This window comes from Ruditapes philippinarum, unplaced genomic scaffold (genome assembly GCF_026571515.1).
Source record: "Ruditapes philippinarum isolate M1 unplaced genomic scaffold, ASM2657151v2 ctg1551_1_1_1_1, whole genome shotgun sequence".
Lineage (NCBI taxonomy): Eukaryota > Metazoa > Mollusca > Bivalvia > Venerida > Veneridae > Ruditapes > Ruditapes philippinarum.
In genome coordinates this window covers 5176-33003 of record NW_026866382.1, presented here as the reverse complement: position 1 = coordinate 33003, position 27828 = coordinate 5176, and the positions used below count along the sequence as shown (strand labels likewise).

The 27828-nt window shown below is 33.4% G+C and overlaps 1 protein-coding gene across 1 annotated transcript; it reads left to right on the top strand.

The window, feature by feature from the left end:
• Nucleotides 1-27828, top strand: LOC132732344 (splicing factor 3B subunit 4-like). Its single transcript, XM_060718750.1, has 10 exons — nt 1-87; nt 3536-3619; nt 4325-4470; nt 5230-5358; nt 9039-9219; nt 13726-13884; nt 14764-14916; nt 15353-15466; nt 17790-17987; nt 25955-27828. Exons 1-10 carry the CDS (start codon nt 54-56, stop codon nt 26140-26142), a joined length of 1386 nt encoding a protein of 461 aa, XP_060574733.1. The 5' UTR covers nt 1-53; the 3' UTR covers nt 26143-27828.

Sequence of the window (27828 nt, the reverse complement as noted above, 5' to 3'; positions counted from 1 at the left end):
CGATATTGCATTTTTAAGTCAGCATTATTTTACGTTTGCATGGCGTCGTAAACATGGCTGCCGGGCCAATTGCAGAAAGAAATCAAGGTTTGGTCATGATTTGAAGCATGTTTTGAGAGTTTGTACATTTTACAAGGCGTCAATTGTGATTAAAAGTTATTTTATATCACTTTTTTGCTAAAACATAACGATATAAATGTTTTCTGGGTTAAAGGATTTTACTCGACCATTGTAAAATAGTGGGTGGGGTACAATTATTTGTAATTTCACATATTTCGGTCGGTAACAAAGAAATGTTTGCAGAGATTTTTTCACATTATGTAACAGAAACCTAAAAGGGCCTATCCCAGAGGAAATTGTATTTAAAATCATGCAGTTTTCCCAAAAATCTGAACCTGCAAAAAGGTCAACAGTTTAAATTTCTGTTGAACCTTGCAAGATATTGTATACATGTGACTTACCCATCTAAATACAAATTGAAACAATGGTAAGGCCATTTGTTATTGTTACTAAACCATTAGCCCTATCAAAGTTTTGTTCCAATTGTTGGATCACCTTTATAACAGTAATGTTATCCAAGGTGTAAAGCTAACTTTAGTCTGCTAACCAATGTTGAGTGGGTGGACAAATGTTCAGCATATAGTTATACCAATGCTTGGCGTGAAATATTATTTCTGTATAAATATCTGACAATGTTTGATAGAATATCCAATTTAGGACACTGGTTCTTTTATTTACATCATTCGTGATTTTATCCTGGTGCGTTTAATTCCTTCGAAGTCACATGACCACGGTATAGTAGAGGATAGACTAAGGTCTAAATAAAGTCCATACCGTTCTCAAGTTATCTTTGTTAATATACAATATCTGCCATTAAGCATGAAAATTTGAAAGGTTTTTTATGAATCTAGCACTATGAATATGATGTGTCAAAAGATGCATCAGTTTCAAGCAAGGTTCCGAATAATTATGCTAGTTAAAATCAGAATGGTACCAAAAAGTCTGGCAAAAGTTTTTCTAGAACCACCAGCACTAGAGCCTTTCAAAAAACGAAGAACCACATATGATAAGGCAAGGGTTGTTGCATCTAAATATACTAATAAGTCTGAAGGTCAGTTAAAGAATTTAAGAAGGTTTAATTTGCTAAAAGCCAGTTAAAATTCACCCCTGAAGCTCCCTTGCCCGAGACAGTGTGTCTCTGGTACAGCAATGGTGGCTGATCCAATGTCCGACCAGGGTTCGTAATAATCCAGAACAATTGAGAAATCCAGATTCAAAGCCAAAATGGTCACTTGAGAGCGATGTAAATCTGAGGAGTTTTTCAGGGGTGGGATGAGGTAACAGCCCTGGCAAATATATTATTTTATTATCAGGCCATCAAAAATAATGACTGTGTGTCCATTCATGTCAAGAATTTGTTTTAAAATGTTGAACGCTATCACCGAAAATTACGTTTGTATTTTTAATTTCCAAAACCTTAGTTCATACATTTTAATTTTTTCCTCATGCAGAACTCTTCTTACACATACCACTGAACATCTGGGCACGGCCAAAAAAGAAACAAAAAGAAGAGAAATTCGATATGTGTAAGAAGAGTTATGCGCGAGGGAAAAATTAAAATGTACGAACTAAGTTTTCGATAGATAATTTGTCCAGATAATTGATTGAGAACTCGGGTAATATTTCAAAGTCATAGGCAATGTAAAAAAAAACTATTCTAGTGCACTTCCCAGCATAAATTTTGTAACAAAAGGCAAAACTAAAAAAGTTATCTAAAAAAATCATTCATTATCATTGCTCAAATGAAGTAAAAGAAGTCCTGGATATGCAGTCTGGAATGGTCTAAAATAAAAATGCTTAAAATCCATTTTTGTCAATGGAGCTTTGCCCCCCTGAGCCCTATACAGGGGCACTGCCCTTTGACCCTGCTAAGGGCCTGTGTCCCTCAAACCCCAAGCTATTTTCAGGATTGGCAATCTGGCTGTGTAACGACCCCTGCCGATGATTGTGTCTGTAAAATTTGTATGACCAGCAGAGCTGTACTGGGTTTGGTGTGATACCTCATCCTGGTGCCTACCTTCCTCTTCTGACATAGATATAAGTCTTATTTGTGAAACTTTGTGGCTACTGTATGTAATACCTATTTAAAAACAGAGGAATAATATGATAACATAGATTTACACATTCTTACATGAATATAATGATATCTGATAAGTGACTGGTTGTTTTATTTGGAAAAATACAATTAATATCTTAATGATATGTTGGTCTGTTGATACGATTATATGTTTAAACTTATATGTAGTAATATGTTTACTGTCCGTGTTATGTTTCGGAAAAGGCGGAAAAATACTAACATTTGAAATTTTATGAGACTAGGGTACAGGAATAAGCCAAAAGAAAAAAAAGTACAAATAAATTTATTGACTTATTGCTTGTTACAATTTATTAAGTATGTTTTCTTCATAACATTGGAAAATAAATATTTTGAAAATCAAACCTGGATCATTTAGTACAGTACGCCGAGCTAGGGTACAATTTCACTTAAACGGCACATGTTTATCAGGGCTAGATTTAGCTCCCGCCAAGTAAGTAATTATGTGATTAGCGAAATGTAAGCAATTGTTATTGGGTCTTGAAAATGGACATATATATAACATTAAGGTACATGTAAGTTGACACCAATTTTTTTTTTTTAATCTAAAATATTGTCTTTTTACGCTGAGCATTGGTCCAATCATTCTAGGTTTATTTGAATAAACACTGTGATTTTCATCATTGCGCTGCCTTGTATCCTTTCCCTCTTTACCATAAATGGCCTTGTACACCTGTTCATGTTTTCTGACAACTCATATTTCCCCTTGAATACTAGACTAGTCAATGCATACAAACATGATGCCCTGCATCTTTGTCAAGCAGTCCTTGGTAAAAACAATTAATGACTTGCTTACTTAGAACTAATTAATGATACTGGCAAGCTCTTAAATGCTTTTACCACTAGAATCAAACAAGTCATTTCCCAAAATCTTCCAAAATACTCGTCAGGATTTTGAAAAGCCTGTTGGTGTTGTGCTTGAAAAGCAGCAGGTAAGTCATGTTGCCAATACCACCTTAAAATTTTTCAGAGCTCCAGATAAGCTTTTTAGCTGCGTATTTGCATAAATATGCACTATATTGTCCAATTACTCAAATTGAAATCTAGAGCTGCGTACAACAAAATAATTGTTTAAATAAATTACCCAATTTGTAATTATTAGAGTGTGTATCTTCAGTGTCATTCAGAATGACAAAGTACTCCATAAACACCAGCAAAGGCCATGTACATGTAATGTTTCTTCACAGTGACTTATTTTAGTCACAGAGACTAAATATAGGTTTTCTTACTTTTCTTTGTTATTAATAATGACATAGCAGTATTTTCAGCTTTATCAAAATATCTTAAAGGAGTATACATTAATTTCTCGATTTCTCCCATGAGTATATCAAACATCTTTCAAAGAAGTGGAAATGAAATATGCTTGAATTCTATTTATAGATGCCACAGTTTATGTGGGCGGTCTTGATGAGAAGGTATCTGAAGCTATTCTCTGGGAACTGTTTCTGCAGGCAGGTCCTGTTGGTAAGTGATCTAACTTTCTAGGTTTAAACCCCGCATGTTACTTGATAGGTGCACAAGCAATTTTGAGCTATTCAGGACATATATAGCAGGAATCGAAAAATCCCACTCCTCTGTTTATATGGGCAAATGTTCCATATCATTCTGCATGTGCATATATTTACAGATTTACTGACATATTGTCACCTCTGTGCAGTAAATGGTTAAATCCTTATATAATTTATAGAAGTTAACCTGTTACTGCACTAAGGTGATGATTAAATGTAGGGATTTTTTCCCTAAAACTTTAATTTTAATTTTACCAGGCAACCAGTACTGACAAATATCAATTTCTTTATTAAACTGCTTAATTTCTGCATTTTTATGAAATCATTTAAAATAATAATATAGGTGCATATTTAATGCACAAATTTTCTGGTAGCATTACACAAATGTAAAAGAATGTACATGTATATCGTTATAAAAAGGTTGAGTAAGGATTGTTGCAAAAACAACCTATAAAAATGTCTGCACCCGCACACGGAATGTTTCAAATTGTCACAATGATCATTGATGTCATTGGTCCAGAAAACTTCGAACAATGGGTAATACTGGGTGTTTGTGTATAATACATTAATAGCGAACATTTTGTGTTGTCATTGAACCAGAAGAAAACTTTATACGAGTTAATATGTTCATCGTGTAATAACTCGTTTTTGTGTATTATAGTGAATGTCCATATGCCGAAAGACAGGGTAACTCAGGCACATCAGGGCTATGGTTTTGTAGAGTTTATGGGAGAGGAAGATGCAGATTACGCAATCAAAATTATGAACATGATCAAAATGTACGGGAAACCTATACGAGTGAATAAGGTACATTTTAGTTTTTTACTCTATCATTTAATAGAATAAAGGTAAGTTTCAGGTTAGTTAAGAAAGTAATGAATTTTGTAACGAATTTCAAATTTTGATCGCTCAAATGGCGTGTTTATCCTGCGCTTAACAAATTTGATGTATTTTGATATGTGTTGGAATTGTGTGAATAGATTTATTATGAAGATTCTATCCAGAAAAAGAAAAAAAAGTTTTTGAAGGTTTGTTAAACCCAATTCTGCTTTGTTCACTGTACGCATAAAAATTTCCCAAAAGTTGATGAATGCTTTTGTTCAGAAAAAAAAAATGACAAGTCTATTTAAGATTTTTAGTGTGGTAACGGTTAATTTGCTACATGTATGTATGTTTAATTTTACGAATTTAAAAAGTAAGGGGTGGGGGCGTCTTTGGCCATTAAGTTAAGGTCATTAAGTTCAAACCACTTGCTGCTCACTGTGGGTTTGAATCCTGACAGGGACTTTGGATTCTTTCATGTGAGGTAGCTTTCCATCAGGTATGATCATCAGTTGTTCTACCAAACAAAAAAACAAAAAACAAAAAAATATATATAATTTATGATTAAATAGAATAAAAGTATGGGTTTAAGGTTTGTTGCAAAAAAAAACAACAACTAAAAATGTCGGCACCAGGAATGTTGTCAAATTGATATACCTGGAAGTACAGGAATATAATTGTGCATATTGCAAACATTATTTTCTATGATATTAATAAAACTTAGTATGTATGTTTCTATTTTAGGCATCTGCAAACCAACGAAATCTGGATGTCGGGGCTAATATATTTATCGGTAATTTAGATCCAGAAGTGGACGAGAAACTTCTATATGACACATTTAGTGCCTTTGGCGTCATCTTACAAACTCCTAAGGTAAATATTTGGTATATCGATTGTCATACTAAATGTAAACATATCAAAACCAGAACTGAAATAGTTGTTTAAGAATTGATTTCATTTCCTTTTGCCACAAGGATTTCGCTGACTTTTAGTCAGTAATAATAAAAAATGACAGAGAATATTATATCACATCATTTTACTTTGAAAGACATTATAACCATTAAGACCTCAAAACAGAAGTGCATAGTCATTCAAAATTGATTATCTCCCTTTCTCAGAACAGTAGTACATAGCCATCCAAAATTTGATAACCTACCTTTGTTAGAACAAGTACATTGTTATTCTAATGGATTACCTCCCTTTGTCTATTTAAGGCATATTTAAAAAGATTGTTCTAGGAAGTCTTTCAAAGCAATCTCACCCATGAAGTTAGTTTTGTATAGATAAGTTACTTAGTTATTTGAATTTGATCATCTATAGTGCCCTTAATAGTTGAGTTGTTACAGTGGGTTGGTGGCTGAATCATTTACCTTTCATAAGTGTGGGTTCAAATCCTGTCCAGAGTTTTTGGATTCTTTTAACAAACAAAGAAGCTGTTGAGCTACATGTACCTTAAAAGGCTTTTTCCTAGTGTCACCATGGTCAGACTATCTTGACTATTTTCCGACTGCAATTATGCTAATTTTTATCTCCAATTTTTTAGAGAAAATTCCTGATTAAACTGAAATTTCCGTTATCTACTGACATGTTTACTGAAGTTTTGGTTGTTATTTTATGTGCTTAGATTAGAATAAGCAATGACACACCTGTTAAATTTCTTTGTCAAAAGAACAAGAAAGGAGGTTTCATAAGGTACTAAGTATTTCCCAAACTAGGTACTTTTTCAATATGTGGCTAGGAAATGGCCTACAGTTCAGAAGGAAGTGATTCTAGTATCTACAAACAAACAAAGATATTAAGTCAAGAGGAAAGGGATGAGATTCCTGTAATCAAAGTTTGAAGTAGCTTTAAAATAGATAATTTAAAGTTTACTGTTGCTACAAGTATTGAAAAGTTTCATTTAATAAGCGAAACGATAAAAGATGCTCATGTATGATGACATTGACATTCTTTTCCTAAAGAAGCAAAATATATGTATTATGGCATTTGTTTTGCCTGTTTTTCCATTTAGTTATGATATTCTTTACATTCAGATATAGTCCTGCTATTCTAAAAATTATATTCTATAAATTTCACAATTGGTTTATCAGAATAAAATCATCTGATATATTAAAGTAATACACTGGAAAGCATGAAATAATATGTTTTATCACACATCCTTGCAACTTTTACAACTCCGTAATACACAGTATATAAACGATTTGAACCCCAACCGGATCTTGTGAGAAGAATTCAGCATCTAAACGTACAATCAGGCGGGATGACACATTAAACTATTAAAAATCGGCTTGAATTTAATATGTTACGGTATGTTAACATTTGAATCATATTAAGAAATAATTTATCTTTGCTTAAATATACATCCATAACCTTCTTCGTAAAATATATGCGCATAAAACGCTGTGCTCTTCGCCTCATATTTTGTTTATGTCAACACACGCTGATTACACAAGCAAATGTATGCCTAAAATTGTTTTATTTCACTATAACTCATATCTGAATCTTAACTTTATTGTCTTTACCTCATGTTACCGGATAGACACTTGTGAAAATATCTTTGAATATTGATAAAACATAGTAAATAATAGAGGCGACATTTCTGATAACTGTACCCGTCTTGCTAAAACAATTTTAATGATCTGTACCCTACTTGTGTTTTCACTGAACCATTACTTGCGAGTCACTTTTGATGATTTTTATTGTGTTTTTGTCGTATGTTCCAAATTTTAATGTGCAGAATATGAAGTTATTGTGTCAAAAGAGAAGGGTACATGTTTTAGTTCTATGTAAGTAACTAAAACTTTTCACTGTCTACGAAAATACCGGCATGAAGTGGCTGTTTATACGAATCAGAAAGTCAATTATTTCTTGATAGGAATAATTAACTAACAAACCTCACCTTCACTTACCATTCATTTTTCTTTGGAAAGATATAAAGCTAAAATATTACATATGTACTATAAATTGTTTATATTTAGTTCAACGTCATTGTTGTTAGTTTTGACGTGACCGATATATAACGTCACGTATCAAAAAACCTCGAAATATCATTACAAGATTTTTTTGCAGATTACTTATTTCAACATGTTGAAAGTTTTACACCTACCGTTGATTTCATTCTGCTTTTTTAAACGCTGTTTTATATTCTCAGAAATTCATTGACTTTCTTTTTCTGATATGTACGACTTTTATTCTTGTATATCTTTCATAGACGTCGACAATTTTGGCATTTTTTTAAACGGAGAATATTTGGGAAATTTTGAAATTTTAATTGTCAGTGTTTCAGCTATTGGTGTTATAAACTTCTTTTTTTTTCGTTTACGTTATTGGCTGTGACGTTGAAATTTTTTAAGTAGGAAATTTTATTCTGATAATTATTTATTATTTTCAAGTTGCAGTCTGGATGGCGAATAATTATGTGGTCAATGATGTCATTGAAATTCGTAGTCTTTACTGAACAGTATATGCAGTTGTATTCTTCCATGGTGATCCGAAAGAAAAATATACATAGCATTATATATTTTATTAAAAAAATGATTAACAATATTATCAGTTAAACCAATTCTCGGTAAATACCTTAGATCCCACCTTATATACTAAAATTCTTCAACAATCATTTATATTTTCTGGCAATAATTGATACAAAATCGCAATGAACGTAAACTTTTTCTCCAATAAATCTTTAAAAATACTCACAAGTCAGGGTACAGATAAAATTCGTAAACTCACAAGTAGGGTTCACAATCACCAGCAAGTGACGTTCAGTTTACGGAAATGACCTCCTTGGTAAAACTCTTAAATTTATGTTCAAGATACAGCAATATGTTATGCATAGGACTAAATTATCGTTTGTTATTGATTACTTTAGTAGTTCGATATCACAATTCAATGTTTAACTAAATCAACATTGGAATAAGACGGATTTTTGTTCGTCTTCAGTGTTGATCACCTGAAAGCTGTTCGTGAGTTTCGATTATTTTATAGCCTTCGTGCTAACGTTTATGTTTTGCATAACTTAGACGTTTAATAAAGTTTCTCTCTCGCAATATAAATATAGATTTACTAACCTAACGTTCATCAGTATCAATATAAATACCAATATCGTAAACAAGTGAAGTGGCAGAATATGGCTGACACTAAAATCTTCTCACAAGATCCGGTTGGGGTTCAAATCGTTTATATACTGTGTAATAGCGATATTGCATGAGCGTGCATATATTTTGAAGTGACATCATTAATGTTATACAAACATAAAGAAAGGACGCTCTAAATGTTAGCGTTACACTATGGCATGTCAATGAAAAATTTATTTATTTTTAGTGTAAACAGTACTTATTTTTGATATGTGATAAAAAGAATATTAAATTCATTTAGCTTCATTACTAAATTTATTGAAATCTTTGAATAAAATAATATCATGCTCGCCAAAGGCTGGCACTATATAATTTTATTCAACTCACTCAATAAATTCAGTATTGAACCTACACTCGTTAATTATCCTCTGTATGTACTCTATTTTAACACGAAATAATTTCTGTGATTTCTATTTTTAGATTATGAGAGATCCAGACACCGGAAACTCTAAAGGTTACGCGTTCATCAACTTCGCAAGTTTTGAGGCGGCAGATTCCGCTATAGAAGCCATGAATGGACAGTTTTTGTGCAATAGAGCGATTAGTATATCGTACGCATTCCGAAAAGATTCTAAAGGAGAGAGGCATGGTTCCGCCGCAGGTTCGTTGAAATGTTTTGTTGTTTTTATTGATGTATTTCAGCTTATTATAAAAAAATTGGATATAAGATCTTCGATAAATTACGACAATTGTGGTTTGTCTATCATTAGTAGTAAGTACGGGGTTTTCATTATTATCTGAGGCAAAGGTTATGCCAAGTGAAAATAGCTGATTTGGCCAAGGTTAAATGGGGATATTTTAATATACAGTCTGAAAAAACAAATGATTTTAACAGCATTTCAACCGATGATATGGATTGCCCATCTGTAAATGATGAAAACTCTAAATTTAACTGCCATAGTTATTCTTAGCTCACTCTTGTAACCTGTTTGCTTGGATCTTATTCATTTCAAATTCAAAACATTTGCTCGTCGGTGCCTGCTGTGGGTGGAATCCTACTGAAGTAAAGTAGATTACCTGCACTTTTATCAAATCTTTACATAAATGTGTGAGAGCCATCTTTGCTCTCCTGTTTTCTATAGTTTCTCATTTAGAGATTTTTGCAGGATAAATTTCATTCATGCTCTATTCAATGTGTTTTGTCGTGGAAAATTAATTATTTAAACCAGAAATACAGTCTAACTTGCCCATGCGACCACGTGTATTAAGCGACTTTTGTCTTAAATGACCACTTTAAATTCCCCCCGATCATTTTCTCTCTATATCTTTAATGTATTAAGCGACTTTCGCTCAACACGACCAGCGACCGCTAATTAGTCACCTAATTGACATCAATCTTTTCATTAAACGACCACTTTTACCTGTCAAGTAATTGTGTTTTTAGAGAACGCCACCTCGTTATGTCACAAGTGTCAACAATCAAAACACAACAATAAACATGTGAAAAACTCTATTTCCCATACCGTTTTAGCGTATGCAAATGAAGTTAAGTATACGCGTGACGTGTATTATCCAATAATATCGGATAAACAATGCAACGCTCCGCCCATACTGAGATGGTGTATACGCTTCGCTTGTTGACATTTAGACTGCATTGAATTGACCTTGAACTTGATCAGCCATTAAATTAATCATAACAAATAGATGTAGTTTGTTTATTTCAAATGAAAAAATGCACAATAGAAAACATCTTCACTAATAGGGTTTTCGTGATGGAGACAAGGAAAAACAATCGAGAAGTTTGTTCTGGAAAAAATGTCAAACATGTACGTAATGGATCAAAACTGTTTTGTCAATAAATATTATTATTTTTTACATTTGCATCCATTTTGATTATCGGAGCGTACTTATTATTCAACATTTATATTAAAATGAAGTTGAAAAACAAATCCCACCGAATAAAAAGATGTCATTTATAAATTTTGACTTTTATATCATGCTGACTGTCTTAAGAGACCGTTTCATTAAGCAACCATTTTGGGTGTTTCCCTTGCCTGGTCGTTTAATACACGTTTGACTGTAAAGTCACAAAAACCAGGGCTTATAAATCACTGTTAACTTAACAACTGTGGTCACCCTTACAACTTGATGAACTGGTACATTTAACTGCAGTCTTTCATTAGAGGCTCTTAGAAATATAAGTTTGCGGTAGATCAAGAATGTCGAGTATAACAAAAATACTTTTAACGCAACATTTGTTACTTAATAAACGAAACAAAATGTCAAATGATCTCGAGAACCAAAGAAATTAATTGATTTCCTGTTTGCCATTAGATGGAGAATTGACGTCATTTAAATATAAATGAGCCGCGTCACGACAAAACCAACATAATGGGTTTGCGACCAGCATGGATCCAGACCAGCCTGCGCATCTGAGCAGTCTGATCAGGATCCATGCTGTTCACTTACAAACCCTATAACAAGTAGAGAAACTGATAGCGAACAGCATGGATCCTGATCAGACTGCACGGATGTGCAGGCTGGTCTGGATCCATGCTGGTCGCAAACCCATTATGTTGGTTTTGTCGTGACGCGGCTCAAATGATGTTGATAACAGTGCGTAACAGGAAGCATCTTGTTTTGTTAATTAACTTTTATTTATTTGCTTATGATTTATTGTTCTTACGTATGTGACAAATGTTTATCATTGCAAACATATGGTACCAATTCATTGTAAAGTAAAAATAAAACATGCAGGTTTTAATATTTATATAAAATGTTGTATTGGAAAACATCATGGTTGCAACTCTTAGATTAAACTTGATTTATTTTAGCTTTGTAGGTTTCAGTAACCTTTCTCTGGCACTTTTTTCTTAGAAATAACCATTAATTTGTGTCATACATGTTACCAGGAAATATAGATGTGAGGCTGATGACTCCAGAAAAGCTTCAACCCACGCCCTGGTTCGAATTTAGAAAAGGCCATTTATATATTTAAAGGCCCATTAATGTTTTTATTTTTATTCTTCAAAAGCATTTTAATTTTGATGTACTTTTATAGTATCCAAAAGGTTACTCATTGGCCAATTGCCTGAACCATTTTGTACATTTGTTGCCTTTTTGCAATAAGTACACTTACTGTGAATTAGTATTTTGTATGGAAGTCAAAATACTACTTTGTTAACATTTTGCTACTTTTATGACATATTATTTCACTATTGTCACTGCCTTGAGGTATCAAGCATGTAACATTCAGTTAAACAATTATCTAAACATTATATCATTCATGTTTTCTCTATCTTAAGAAGTAAAAATTTATTTATTTCCAAGGCATAATGTGCCTTAAAAGGAGCGAAGAAATGGGCTACCAACAGTATAGAGCTGTGTGAGACTGCACCAATTTGTAGGCTGGCCTGGCTCTATACTGGTTGCAAAACCTTATCACTTTTGGTTCCCCCAGGTTGGGAATGCTACAATTATTATTATTTCTAGGTCTGGTAACTAAGTTGTTAATAAACAGTGTGCTCCTCTAGAAGCAACATTGTATAAAGGAAATTTATGCCCTAACTGAGATTTTGTTTGTTTGTGTTTTCATAACTTAATTTGCATTAACCATCCCCTATCAAAAATATTGCTACTATTGGAAATTTGCTCCTCCCATTTCTATTTATAGGAAATAGGAACCTTTAAACAGGTGAGGTTTAGCTAAGGCCTAAAATAAAATATTGTTTGTGTCCTCTCCCGGTACCTGTCCACGAAAATCGCTGCTACCCAAAAGATTTAGAAATTCAAAAAATTTAGAATCACATATTTGTTTTCATGTTTTCTGCATTGTGAATTATACACTCTAGTATCTTTGTTTTGTTTTTTTAAATAAAACTTTGAAACTTTGCTTCAAAATTTTGAACATATTTTTTTTTAATAAATAATAATGTTAAATTCAGAAACATTGGATTCCTGCGCCTGCCTGCCAACCTACCCTATCCAAAGTGGCATATTGGGTTGTGGGAGGGGAAACAAAGATAATTTCAAGGCTGGCCTTACAAATAGAATTTAATAACATAATATGATTCTTTCATTATAATTGGATACTGTATCAAGAAAATATGTAACGTAAAATTTTCTAGTGCGATGAACTTTGGCTCTAAAATGGTGTATGTATTCCATAAAAAAACATTTTGCAAATTTTCCTGGAAATTGGAAACGTGACATTTATTTTCCCACTAAGATATTGTTTATTACTTTAATTGACATTTATGCTTCAGAACTAATTTCCTTTATAAGAATTGTTTTGAAGTTGTTATATTTTTGGTTGAGTGTATGTTGCTTTGATCCATGGGCAAAAATAATATTTTCTTTCATCGGGTAGTAAAAAATACATGTACTATTTTTGATACAAATTAGTTTGAAAATACTTTTTTAGATATGAATTAGTTTTGCAGCACAAATTAATAACTAAAGGCAACTAAGTTAACTGGTAGATAATAAAAGCAAATTTGTTTTTATTGAAGTTTGTGGCATTATTACTACAAAACAGTAGATTAGAATTTACCATTTGAGCCGTGTCACGACAAAACCAACATAGTGCGTTTGCGACCAGCATAGATCCAGACCAGCCTGCGCGTCCGCGCAGTCTGATCAGGATCCATGCTGTTCGCTGTCAGTTTCTCTACTTGTAATAGAGTTTGTAAACGAACAGCATGGATCCTGATCAGACTGCGTGGATGCGCAGGCTGGTCTGGATCCATGTTGGTCGCAAACCCATTATGTTGGTTTTGTCGAGACGAGGCTCATATATTCTCTAATAAACTCCCTGGGGGCGTAAGATTTTCAATAAGTGTGGGCATTATTTAAATTTTCAATTTTGGTCAATTTCATTATTTGTGAAATAGAACTGATTATCTATGAGAAGTGGGGTTAGCAAATGAACTGAAATTTTGTACACAAAATTTTGTACCTGACCTACATCCATTTATACAAAAAAATTTTTTTTATAAAGACTGTTTTTGGCCCTTTTATGTAAAAAACCTCAGTGGTTTACCCTTTGAGGTATAGAAAAATTTGAATATTGTAAAATGTTTTTTTGAGGATTTTCATAGAACATTAATAGCTTTAATACTACCATTTAATGACAATTTTCAAATATTTCCTGTCTTATGTTTTTCAGAACGTATGATGGCAGCAAAGAACCCACTATCACTTACAGATAGACCTCATCAATTATTTGCAGATGCCCCTCCCCCTCAGCAACCTCCAGCCCCTGCTGGAAGTGTAGTCCCGCCTCCACCTCCTCCTGTTCAGCAAATGGCCCCTGGTCAAGGCCCAGGTAACATTTTATCATCAGTTAATTGAATTTCATATGATTGATTATAAAAAATCTGTTCATTTCTAAAGATATTTGACACAGTGTAACTTTAGAAACAACATGTAGCTGTAAACTACAGTACAACCTTGACAGAGCAACATCTTTTTGGAAACAAAAGATTTTGGTTCTTGCAGAGAGGTGTTACTGTAGAAAGGTAAAAATGTTATTGTGATGTCTTTATTTTTGGGAGGAAATATTAAACACTATAATTGTTGGAAATGCTCCCATGTAGAGGGTTGCATACATGTATGTTGAATTTTTACGCATGGTTTGCTCCATAGAAAGAGCATTGGATTATTAATCCAGAGGTCACTGGTTTGATCTTCAGACAAGAAGAAATTTCTCTGTGACAATTAACCTTGAACATTGAGTTTAATGGTCATTTGTCTCTCATCGCTGATAAAGAAATCACGAGGGATAAGTAGTTGTTCATTTGTGAAAAAGTTGTTATTTATCTATGAAAGTCATTTCACTGGATCAACTGTGGATATATGACAAAAATGACAAAAAACATGTTTAAAAGTCAGTGTTAAAATTTAAAAAAACAATCTAATGAAAAGAAACTTATTAAACAAGTTGTTTATTCAACATAATTTTATTGTCAGCCACATTTCTTCTGTGCATGCTCTCCATCCCAGGAGATGCAACAGGTTGGTTCTTCATCATGCAAGGGATAAAGCACTTTGGTTTTTAAAGTCATGTGTAAAAGACTTGTCAGAAGTTTTAGCTGTGAAAGATCAAACTTGTGACCAATGAATTTCTACTAAAACAGACACACAACATAACCATAAATATATATACATGACCTTGATGTGATATTCTTTTATTATTTATTTATAGGTGGACCAGTATCATCACAACAGACATCGTTACCTCCTCCAGTACCCCCCCCAATGGGAGCACCAATACCGCCCCCTGTTTCAGGAGCTCCGCCCATGATGCCTCCTCCTGTTCCGCCTTCAGGGATGCCACCATTCAGTGGACCTCCCCCAGGTATTCTTAAATTTTTCTTTCTCTGTACCAAAAAAAACACAACATTTTTTATTCTTTTTCATTTACCTTGTTACTTAACAGTATTTTAAAAGTGTAAGAATGTTAAATCAAAATTTTTAACCTTATCATGTACTTCGCTTTTCTAAATTTAATAATGCTATCTCAGCTTTATTACTACCATTAAAGAGTAAAAAAAATTTGCTACAGTTTAAATAATAACAATAATAATGAAGTCTTCAATTTCAAATTGAAAACAGATTTATATTTTCATTCAGTAATTGTTAAATCTTTATTATCAAGGTAACTAAGGTAGTGACCTTGTTAGTGCATATTAAAGTTATTTTTTTATGTAATTATTTTGATATTTCTATATAATTTCATAAACCTGAGTTAGAAAGGATATTATTATTACATGATAAAATGTTCATGTTTTCAGGGCCGATGGGTGCACCGCCTTTCATGCCACCAGGAATGGCTCGACCCCCACCCCCTGGTCCACCTCCGAGCTCCATGGCAAACATGCCCCCACAAGGCATGCCTCCAAGACCAGGTAAGTGGCAATTGTTTATGATGAAATAGTGAGGAAATGTTATTATATAGGATAATGCTCAGTCCAGCTCTGAAAAGAGAGAAATAACTCTTGAAATGTTTGTCCTTGAGTAATTGCCCTTGATTATAATGTAAGAAATTAATGATATATTCATCAGATAACTATTTCCTTAGCCTTTTTGCTGCTGACAAGAATGCTTTTCACATTTTCACACTGGCCCCTTTTTTGAGGGTCTTTCCCAAAATAAGATAAAAAATCTCTCATAAATATATCGTCTTCATGAAAACTGATAAAAATCTTTTACATATTCACGTTATAATAATATTTTCCTTTATATGCGTAAAAAAATTTGACAGTTCGCCTAGATTAGCTGTTTATCTTGTAGTTTTCAGATTTTGTCAATTATATGATATAGAATATTGACTGCCACTTTTGAAAAGGGAGGTAAATGTTTTAAATATTGGGAACTATTATATATGTCACTTTCACAAAAAAAAACAGATTTTTTTTTTCAGTGCTCCCAAATGCCCCCAAATTTGAAAAATTGGAACTCAAATATGTTCTCAGTACTAACAGGTTTCAAGTTTCCATTAAAGAGGGAGTAAGAATACAAAAGAACACTGTATTTTACTCCTCAATTCAAATACTAACGGGAATCTTTAAAAAAAGAAAAATCTCTCCTAATTAGGCATGCTGCTGAGGACACATTATTGAATTGTCGTAGAAAAACATGCTGGTTGTATTTATTTTCCAATGTGATTTAGAAAGGAATAGTTTTACTTCAGAAATAACCACCATAATGCATCTCTGTAGAAGCCGCTGAGCTTATTTTCAAACGAGTATAATGGTATAATAATACAATTTAGTACCGTCGTAATTTCTGCTAATAGTCTTGCGGAAGGTATCCTATATCAGGCAATGTATCTTCATATTGCGTACTAATGACGTGATTGTCATATTGCCATACATAATTCCATGTCAATTAAGGAGCTGATGATGTAATACGATACTCGTTTGAAAGAAAATGCTCGGCGTTATTTATAAGAAAATGTTAAGGTTTAGAATTTCAAGACATTGTTGTAGTAAATAGTGAGATCAGATATTCTCTGTGTAAAATTGCCTTCAAATTGTTGTTACTGTAAAATCAGAATTTTTGTGAGGGATTAAATTTCTTAACTTTTTTTGAGATTTTGGGTTTTTGAGAAAAATAAAAGTTTGCTGTGTCATTAAAAAAACTGGCAGATTTTTGTTGTTGTTGTTTTTTTAAGAAAGGACCAAATTAACTTGACCAATAATTAGGAGGCAGCTTCCCAAATGCACTTTGTACATTCTCTTACTCAAATAAGAAATATTTAGTAAGAATTTGTAGATTTTAATAGATATCTGCAATTACAATAAGATGAGCATAGATATCTTTAATCTCGCTAATTTCTCTGAAATGTTGATTTTGTGAATTTTTGGTTTCTCAAAAATGTCTGACTTTACAGTACATTTTTGTCATCCTTTCCAACAGTGAATGATCATATAGATCATTTTGACATGTACTTTTATTTATACCCAATTTTAAACTTCTGTAAGGTTCTTGTTTTGCTGAAAGTTGTCAAGCCCATTGCCTGTTTTGCAGAATTTGTTTTTGCAATGATTGTTTTTATGGTAGTGTTGTATTGATTGTTACATCAAATTGGACACATGTCACTTAATTAAGTTAGCTTGATTTTTATACAGACATGTTGATGTAAAGAGAATTGCCACTTGCAATACATGAACAAATGAAATAATATTGTATTAAAGGTTGAAATGTTGTTTTTTTGATTGTTTAATATGTAGAAGCTATGCTGAATACCAAAATTAAAGGTCAGGAGGCCCACCATAGTTTCTAAAGCTCTTTCTTTCCATATTATAACAGGCTATTTAAGGGCTGGTTCCCCCCTGGAAAGTTACTTAAAATCATGCAGTTTTCCCCTTAAACTCAAATTTACATCAAAGTTTTTTCCTCCCTATTTGCAAAGAATAACATGTATTTATTTTTTTCAATATTTAATTGAATTTAATTACCCCTATCTGTGAAAGTAAGGTGTTTCAAAAATAGATAGGTATACATATATTTAAATATATTTGTTATTTGTAATCACTTTAACCAAGAAAAAGTAATACAATTATTTTGAGTTGATTGCCTTGAAACACTATGTCTTTTTTTATCTAAATAGCCATGATGTTTTTTTTTTTCCTAGTATTCATTCATTGAAACTATTACACTATAAGTACACATGATTTATCACCTACATTGTGAAGCTAAAATTATTTTTTTCAAATTTTGTTTCAGGTATGCCACCACCCCCAGCTCCTCCTATGAACCCCACATCTACATCACAACAAATGGGAGGCTATCCACCTCAGCCCCCATTATCACAGCAGTCAAATATGGGCGGACCTCCGCCTGGAATGGGACCGCCTCCAGGAATGAGACCGCCGCCTCCTGGATGGAGAGGTCCGCCTCCACGAGGACCTCCTCCGCCTTTTGGTAAGTTTTTAAAATATTATCTAAGAGGCATTAAGATTATTAACCAGGTTTGCTGAAAGAAAAATTCTGGTTATAAGATAAGTGAATGTTTGCAGGCAGTGTGGAAGACATGAATGATTTCTTTTGTGCCCCACTCTTTTTACATTTCTCAAGGGATTTCAATGAAACTTTGATCAAATTTGCATTACCAAGTGCTCTTATGCATATATTCAAGGTATTGTGATTTGCCCATTTTTGATGTTTTGTGCAATGATCATTTTTGACGGAAAGATGGCCCTTTTTGCTTTCTTCACATATTATAAATTATTAGTGATGGAAATTACCGTCAGAATTTATTCCCTTTGATACTTTAAACATTTTCGACGACGTCACGGAACAAACTTTTGTGAATCGATTATTGTCGTTTTACATAACAGTAACTGATTACCTAGCTTACAGAATGTCAGTAGTTCTACTCAGTGTGCCTGTTTGTGCCTAAAATAATACACAAAGGGCCACCTGAGGTCTTCCTCCATCGGTAAAGATGGAGAGTTGCCACATGTCCTCTACCAGGGTTTACTTTTTAGCGAAATCAGTGTTTGTTGTTACTGTTAGCTCACCAGAACCGAAGGTTCAGGGTGAGCTATTAGTATCAAAGGGGGATGTTCCAGTGTCTGTTGTCATGCGTCAACAATCGTCTTCTCTGAAACTGCTGGCCTGATTTAAGCTAAAATAGAAATACCTTTAAACATCTATTTCTACAGAACTAATTGATGGATGATCACCAAACTTTGTCTGTAGCATTCTTGGGTAGTCTTTTATCAAGTTTGCTCATATTAATTTGATTGGGCCATTTTAGGGGTCTCTAGAGCTAAAAATAGAAAAACCTTTAGACATCTTCTACAGAACTAATTGATGGATGATCACCAAACTTTGTCTGTAGCATTCTTGGGTAGTCTTTTATCAAGTTTGCTCATATTTTAATTTGATTGGGACCACTAAAGCTAAAAATAGAAAAAAAAACCTTTAAGGGGCAGCTAAAGCTAAAAAGAGAAATACCTTTAAACTTTTATTAGTCCCCTACCGGTTTAACCGGAGGGGACTTTAGGTTTACCCTCCGTCCGTCTGTCCGTCTGTCTGTCTGTCCGTCTGTCTGTCCGTCTGTCAGTCTGTCAGTCCGTCAGTCCGTCCGTCCACAAAACTGGATCCCGCGATAACGCAAAAAGTACTGAAAATATTTTTATGAAACTTGATATATGGATAGATGGCAGTATGGAGATTATGCACGTCTTTTTTTTTTCTTCCTATGTTGAAAATTCTGGTTGCTATGGCAACAAATAGCCTGAATTTCAAGATTTCTGATTTAAATTTTTCAGCTTTTTCACTATATGTTCTTTATTTCTTAAGGTGTTTACTTCAAACTTCAAAATATATGGCAACAAATAGTCTGAAAATATGGCAAATTTAACACATAAACTGGATCCAGTGATAACTCAAAAAGTACTGAAAAAATATTTTTTATGAAACTTGAAATATGGGTAGATGGCAGTCTGGAGATTATGCACGTCTTTTTTTTCTTCCTATGTTGAAAATTCTGGTTGCTATGGCAACAAATAGCCTGAATTTCAAGATTTCTGATTTAAATTTTTCAGCTTTTTCACTATATGTTATTTATTTCTTAAGGTGTTTACTTCAAACTTTAAATATAAGTTTCTGGCCATCAACCACATCATATGTGACAAGGTTTATAACTCTAGCACAAAAAATATCAGTATTACCTCCCTTGAACTTAGATTTTTTAGGGGAAAAAATGTTGTCTTTTTTAAATAACTTCTTTATTTCCTAATGTATCTACTTCAAACTTCATATATATGTTTCTTATTATCACTCGACATTTTTGGAGAAGGTTAAATACTCTAGCAAGACTATTTCCAGAATTATGTCCCCCTTTAACTTAGATTTTTTTAAATATTAACAAATAGTCTGAAAATATGGCAAATTTAACACATAAACTGGATCCAGTGATAACTCAAAAAGTACTGAAAATATTTTTATGAAACTTGAAATATGGGTAGATGGCAGTCTGGAGATTATGCACATCTTTTTCTTTTCTTCCTATGTTGAAAATTCTGGTTGCTATGGCAACAAATAGCCTGAATTTCAAGATTTCTGATTTAAATTTTTCAGCTTTTTTCACTATATGTTCTTTTATTTCTTAAGGTGTTTACTTCAAACTTTAAATATAAGTTTCTGGTCATCAACCACATCATATGTGACAAGGTTTATAACTCTAGCACAAAAAATATCAGTATTACCTCCCTTGAACTTAGATTTTTTAGGGGAAAAATGTTGTCTTTTTTAAATAACTTCTTTATTTCCTAATGTATCTACTTCAAACTTCATATATATGTTTCTTATTATCACTCGACATTTTTGAGAAGGTTAAATACTCTAGCAAGACTATTTCCAGAATTATGTCCCCCTTTAACTTAGATTTTTTTCGAGAAACTGGTATTTTCACTCCAACTTCTTCATTCCTTATAGGATTTACTTTAAAATCCCACATCGTAATAATATGACAAGGTTGTATAAACATAATTTCCTTACTAAGCATGGAAACTTAACACATTACTGTGATATAGACAAACTTATTTTATTATGTTTTGTGGTTGATATTTTCAAATACAGACTTCATCCTCAAATTCATTATAAATGGCAATACACAGGAGTGTATGACAATTAAAGAACTTTTTGAGGGACCGGTAGGGGACTACTGTATTGCCCGCAATACTATCAAATGCTTGTTTCTACAGAAATAATTGATGGATGAGAACCAAACTTTGTCTGTAGCATTCTTAGGTAGTCTTTTATCAAGTTTGCTCATATTATTTTGATTGGCCCCGTTTAAGCTAAAGCTTAAATGTGCCAGCTCATGGCATTTCTTTAAATAATTGTGTAAATGCTCAAATTTAATATTTGAAAATATTGACAATGGATAATTTCCAACACTGAAAAGCAGTTGTTTCTGGTGTTTTATTAGCTCACCTGTCACAAAGTGACAGGGTGAGCTTTTGTGATCGCTTTTCGTCCGGCGTCCGTCCGTCCGTAAACTTTTACTTTAAATGACATCTCCTCATAAACCACTAAGCCAATTTCATCCAAATTTCACAGGAAAGTTCCTTTGGTGGTCACCTTTAAAAATTGTTCAAAGAATTTAATTCCATGCAGAACTCTGGTTGCCATGGCAACCGAAAGAAAAAACTTTAAATATCTTCTTTTAAAAAACCATAAGAGCTAGAGCTTAGATATTTGGCATGAAACATCTTCTAGTGAGTGTCTACCAAGTTTGTTCAAATAAAAGCCCTGGGGTCAAAATTGGCCCCGCCCCGGGGGTCATTGATTTTCCCTATATGCATATAGTAAAAACTTAAAAAATCTTCTTTTAAAGAACCCAAAGAGCTAGAGCTAAGATATTTAGCATGAAACATGTTCTAATGGGTGTCTACCAAGTTTGTTCAAATAAAAGCCCTGGGGTCAAAATTGGCCCCGCCCCGGGGGGTCATTGATTTTCCCTATATGCATATAGTAAAAACTAAAAAAAATCTTCTTTTAAAGAACCAAAAGAGTTAGAGCTAAGATATTTAGCATGAAACATGTTCTAATAAGTGTCTACCAAGTTTGTTCAAATAAAAGCCCTGGGGTCAAAATTTGGCCCGTTCCGGGGGGTCATTGATTTTCCCTATATGCATATAGTAAAAACTTAAAAAATCTTCTTTAAAAGAACCAAAAGAGTTAGAGCTAAGATATTTAGCATGAAACATGTTCTAATAAGTGTCTACCAAGTTTGTTCAAATAAAAGCCCTGGGGTCAAAATTGGCCCCGCCCCTGGGGGTCATTGATTTTCCCTATATGCATATAGTAAAAACTTAAAAAATCTTCTTTTAAAGAACCAAAAGAGTTAGAGCTAAGATATTTAGCATGAAACATGTTCTAATAAGTGTCTACCAAGTTTGTTCAAATAAAAGCCCTGGGGTCAAAATTGGCCCCGCCCCGGGGGGTCATTGATTTTTCCTATATGCATATAGTAAAATCTTAAAAAATCTTCTTTTAAAAGAACTCAAAGAGCTAGAGTTTAGATATTAAGCATGAAACATGTTCTAATAGGTGTCTACCAAGTTTGTTCAAATAAAAGCCCTGGGGTCAAAATTGGCCCCGCCCCAGGGGGTCATTGATTTTCCCTATATGCATATAGTTAAAAACTTTAAAAAAAAAATCTTCTTTTAAAAAGCCCAATGAGCTAGAGCTTAAGTGTTTAGCATGAAACATCTTCTTATGGGTGTCTACCAAGTTTGTGCAAATAAAAAGCCCTTGGGTTCAATTGGCCCTGCAATGTTGGGGGGTGGGGGTTGGGGGGGGGGGGGGGCTATATACAGGTGAGCGACCTCAAGTGCCATCATGGCCCTCTTGTTATATATACTTTTTTATTTGTTTTTTTTTGTATCAACATGGTTAAAAGAAAAGAAAATTTCTGTAGACAAATATATGGAATTATATAAATTATGGCAAATGACTTATGGTCGCGAGAGCCCTGCTTTACAGTGTTGGTGTGATGTAAAACCCAAACAAATGAAAAAAAATACAAACATACAAACCGTCAACAGACCTTATTTAGCCTTTTGCAAAAAAAAATCAAAAAAAATCATCTGGTGATATTTCCTTTGGCTCGTTATTGTCCTTTCTTGCCATTTTCTGTGATGATTGATCATCTTGTTTATGTGATCAAAAGACAGTGTTGAGTCAGCTGTAAGTTAGTCAAGTGGATTAGTCATAGTGTGGTCACACAAAACAAAGTGTCAGTTCAGCAGCAAGTTAATAAAAATAAGTATGTAACTATGGTTAAAACCAAGTGTCAGTTCAGCAAAAAGTTAAGTGGATAAGTCATTGTTTGGTTCAATACAAGGTGTCAGTTCAGCTGTAAGTTTAATGCATAAGTCATTGTTTGGTTCAATACAAGGTGTCAGTTCAGCTGTAAGTTTAATGCATAAATCATTGTGTGGTTCAATACAAGGTGTCAGTTCAGCTGTAAGTTTTATGCATAAGTCATTGTGTGGTTCAATACAAGGTGTCAGTTCAGCAGTAAGTTTAATGCATAAGTCATTGTTTGGTTCAATACAAGGTGTCAGTTCAGCTGTAAGTTTAATGCATAAGTCATTGTGTGGTTTCAATACAAGGTGTCAGTTCAGCTGTAAGTTTCATGCATAAGTCATTGTTTGGTTCAATACAAGGTGTCAGTTCAGCTGTAAGTTTAATGCATAAGTCATTGTTTGGTTCAATACAAGGTGTCAGTTCAGCTGTAAGTTTAATGCATAAGTCATTGTTTGGTTCAATACAAGGTGTCAGTTTCAGCTGTAAGTTTCATGCATAAGTCATTGTTTGGTTCAATACAAGGTGTCAGTTCAGCTGTTTTTGCATAAGTTATTGTGTGGTTCAATACAAGGTGTCAGTTCAGCTGTAGTTTAATGCCTAAGTCATTGTGTGGTTTCAATACAAAGGGTCAGTTCAGCTGTAAGTTTAATGCATAAGTCATTGTTTTGGTTCAATACAAGGTGTCAGTTCAGCTGTAGTTTAATGCATAAGTCATTTTGTGGTTCAATACAAGGTGTATCAGTTCAGCTGTAAGTTTAATGCATAAGTCAGTGTTTGGTTCAATACAAGGTGTCAGTTCAGCTGTAAGTTTAATGCATAAGTCAGTGTTTTGGTTCAATATAAGGTGTCAGTTTCAGCTGTAAGTTTAATGCATAAGTCATTGTTTGGTTCAATACAAGGTGTCAGTTCAGCTGTAAGTTTAATGCATAAGTCATTGTTTGGTTCAATACAAGGTGTCAGTTCAGCTGTAAGTTTCATGCATAAGTCATTGTTTGGTTCAATACAAGGTGTCAGTTCAGCTGTTTTATGCATAAGTTATTGTGTGGTTCAATACAAGGTGTCAGTTCAGCTGTAAGTTTAATGCATAAGTCATTTTTTAGTTCAATACAAAGTGTCAGTTCAGCTGTAAGTTTAATGCATAAGTCATTGTGTGGTTCAATACAAGGTGTCAGTTCAGCTGTTAGTTTAATGCATAAGTCAGTGTTTGGTTCAATACAAGGTGTCAGTTCAGCTGTAAGTTTAATGCATAAGTCAGTGTTTGGTTCAATATAAGGTGTCAGTTCAGCTGTAAGTTTAATGCATAAGTCATTGTTTGGTTCAATCACAAGGTGTCAGTTCAGCTGTAAGTTTCATGCATAAGTCATTGTGTGGTTCAATACAAGGTGTCAGTTCAGCTGTAAGTTTAATGCATAAGTCATTGTTTGGTTCAATTTACAAGGTGTCAGTTCAGCTGTAAGTTTCATGCATAAGTCATTGTTTTAGGTTCAATACAAGGCTGTCAGTTCAGCTGTAAGTTTAATGCATAAGTCATTGTTTGGTTCAATACAAGGTGTCAGTTCAGCTGTAAGTTTAATGCATAAGTCATTGTGTGGTTCAATACAAGGTGTCAGTTCAGCTGTAAGTTTCATGCATAAGTCATTGTTTGGTTCAATACAAGGTGTCAGTTCAGCTGTAAGTTTAATGCATAAGTCATTGTTTGGTTCAATACAAGGTGTCAGTTCAGCTGTAAGTTTTCATGCATAAGTCATTGTTTGGTTCAATACAAGGTGTCAGTTCAGCTGTAAGTTTTAATGCATAAGTCATTGTGTGGTTCAATACAAGGTGTCAGTTCAGCTGTAAGTTTAATGCATAAGTCATTTATGTGGTTCAATACAAGGTGTCAGTTCAGCTGTAAGTTTAATGCATAAGTCATTGTGTGGTTCAATACAAGGTGTCAGTTCAGCTGTAAGTTTAATGCATAAGTCATTGTGTGGTTCAATACAAGGTGTCAGTTCAGCTGTAAGTTTAATGCATAAGTCATTGTGTGGTTCAATACAAGGTGTCAGTTCAGCAGTAAGTTTAATGCATAAGTCATTGTGTGGTTCAATACAAGGTGTCAGTTCAGCTGTTTTATGCATAAGTCATTGTGTGGTTCAAAACAAGGTGTCAGTTCAGCTGTTTTATGCATAAGTCATTGTGTGGTCGGCAGCAGTTCTTTGGCCGAGGCCAAATATTTCTAAAATCTGAATACTACTTTGTCCTTAGCCTCTGTTTCAAGTGATTTTATATGGAAAAAGTTTGGTATATTGCTTCCGGTACATTATTTATGAACCCACCAATAGGAAATTTTCCATCAGTTAAAGAGTAACATGTAGAATAACTTGATTACCTTTGTTACATTAAAAGCCTGTATTAAAAAAGGGATTGTGGCAACAGTTTGTTGTTCAAAGCTGTCAGGCAGTCATTAGCCGTCATTATCAAGTTTGTACAAACACCGAACACGGGAAGTGAAGGATGGAAATAAGGCTTGTTCCAATCACCTTTCTAGAGTGCATTTCAAGGATGGACATTATCCCTGACCAAGCAAAATATCTGAAATGAACTTTTTCACCTTTCAGTGTGGACAGATTGGAACCATTCATCGTTTTTTGGGGGGATTTTTCATAATATCTACAGACTGAATAGCTAACAGTACAGGCTATGATTAGAAAGCACAGATGTGCAAGCTGACCTTGGTCTGCACTGGTTGCATGAGTAAATTCTGTCACTGCTAACAGGCTTACATGTTTATGTTTTTCATATATTTAATGATTTAATTCTTTTTAACAGCTCATAATATGATATATTAAGTGATTTAATTCTTTCCATATAACAGATCAGTGCATATTTGGTTGTTTAATTCCTTCCATATAACAGACCAGTATATATTAAGTGATTTAATTCTTTCCATTTAACAGACCAGTATATATTAAGTGGTTTCATTCTTTCCCTATAACAGAGCATTATATATTTAGTGATTTTATACTTTCCATATAACAGACCAGTATATATATAGTGATTTAATACATTCTATTTGTTTTCAGGAATGAGAGGTCCTCCCCCTGGAATGCGACCACCCCCACCAGGTATGGGACCACCAAGGGGCCCTGGTATGAGAGGGCCACCGCCACCTAGGGGCATGAGACCGCCACCCCCAGGAATGAGGGGGCCACCCCCTCCTCCACCTCCGTCAGGGGGAAGTAACTATGATAATTATGAAGGTGGATACTGAGGAGCTACAGGAAATCTCAGAGGACACAAAAAAGATGAATGATGGAAAGTGATGCCATGAAAAATGGTTAATAGCCAAAGAATATGGAGAAAAAATGACTTAAATCTGGATCTTTCTGCTAGCCATTATTACCAGTGTTATTATTGGTGTGATAACCGGTTTTATTACTAAAACCGGTTTTGTAACCGAAAGTGAGAACTAAATATAGAGAAAGAAACCAAGTTTTTCTTGGAGCTTAATAAGACTGAGATCACTTTAATGTTTGTGAAAGTGACACTTATTTTTCTAAAGCAAATCTGGTCAGAACAAAACAAAACACATTTTGAGCGTAAGGCTTAGATATGAAATCTTTTGTTCATGATAATCATGATCATGATAATTATAAGAATGAAAATTATAAGTGTGATGATTATGATAATTATGAAAATGATAATTATGAATAAAATAATTATAAATTATGTATTATGATTATGATAGTTATGATTTTGACAATTAAGATTATGATAATTATCATAATGATAATTAAGATTATGATAATTATCATAATGATATTTAAGATTATCATAATAAATATGATAATTAAGATTATGATAATGAATATTATGATAATTATGATCATTTTAATCTAGATAATTGTGATCATGATTAAAATAAGCATTAAAAATGCAAGAAAATTGCTGTGATGAAGCCTGTTTAAGTAATGTTGTCAGCAAGTGAACATTTTTGAGTAAAGCAGAATCAATAAGATTCCTTTCTGTCAGCTAATAAATAAAGGGGAAACTGGATTTTATAAGTGACAAAAAATGTATGAATGTTTCTCATTGTACCATTATATATCTACTGTTCATTACAGAAATGGGCTTTTCACCCATAACATTTTTCATTTAGATATTAATTTAATACTTTTGGTGTATATGGAATATATCTGATTCTGATTCTATGTTAATAACAAACAACTAAAAATTTAAAAATATTTCACTTTTCTGTGAGATAAACATTATATTTACAATTATTCATTTCTTTACTACAATTCAGATATACTTTTCATGCTCTTCATTTTTTTTTATTTGTTTGACAATCTTTCTGTCTGTTTAGGCATGGGCTAGACCAAATTTGGACTTTGGGGTACCCAGGCTCTAAATGCCAATAGAAATCTTGGCACTGGCTAATAGGGCTAGGCAAAAGGAGACAAACTTATAATAGTGTCTCTCCTATAAATTTCATAAAACTATCCTAAAAATGGGAGAAGTGCCAATTTGTTGTCACACACTATTGTTTACTCAGTTGAAAAAAACAGTGATAGATCTAACAAAAGTTATGTTTTTTTGGTCTTTTTGAAACTCTATTTTTGCCTGATTGTACAGGTGACAGAATACTTTCATGGTGGAACACAGAAAACTGTGTCAGAATGTAGCAAATCTAGCATGGAAATATGATTTCTAAATAGAAATATTAGAACAAGAATCTTCCATTGATAAATTTCACTGTTTCATTGTTTTTTGAGCTGCCACTGCAAAAGTTGACATTCTGTCCCAGTATCAGATTCAATGTGGATCACCTTTACGTAATCTGACATACATGAAATGCGGACATCACCCTACCAGGTTGCAAAGGGGTCAAAGCTTAACAGAGTTTAGAATGTTGTATAATTGATAATATTTTTAAGTCAAGCAGTAACTATTGGTT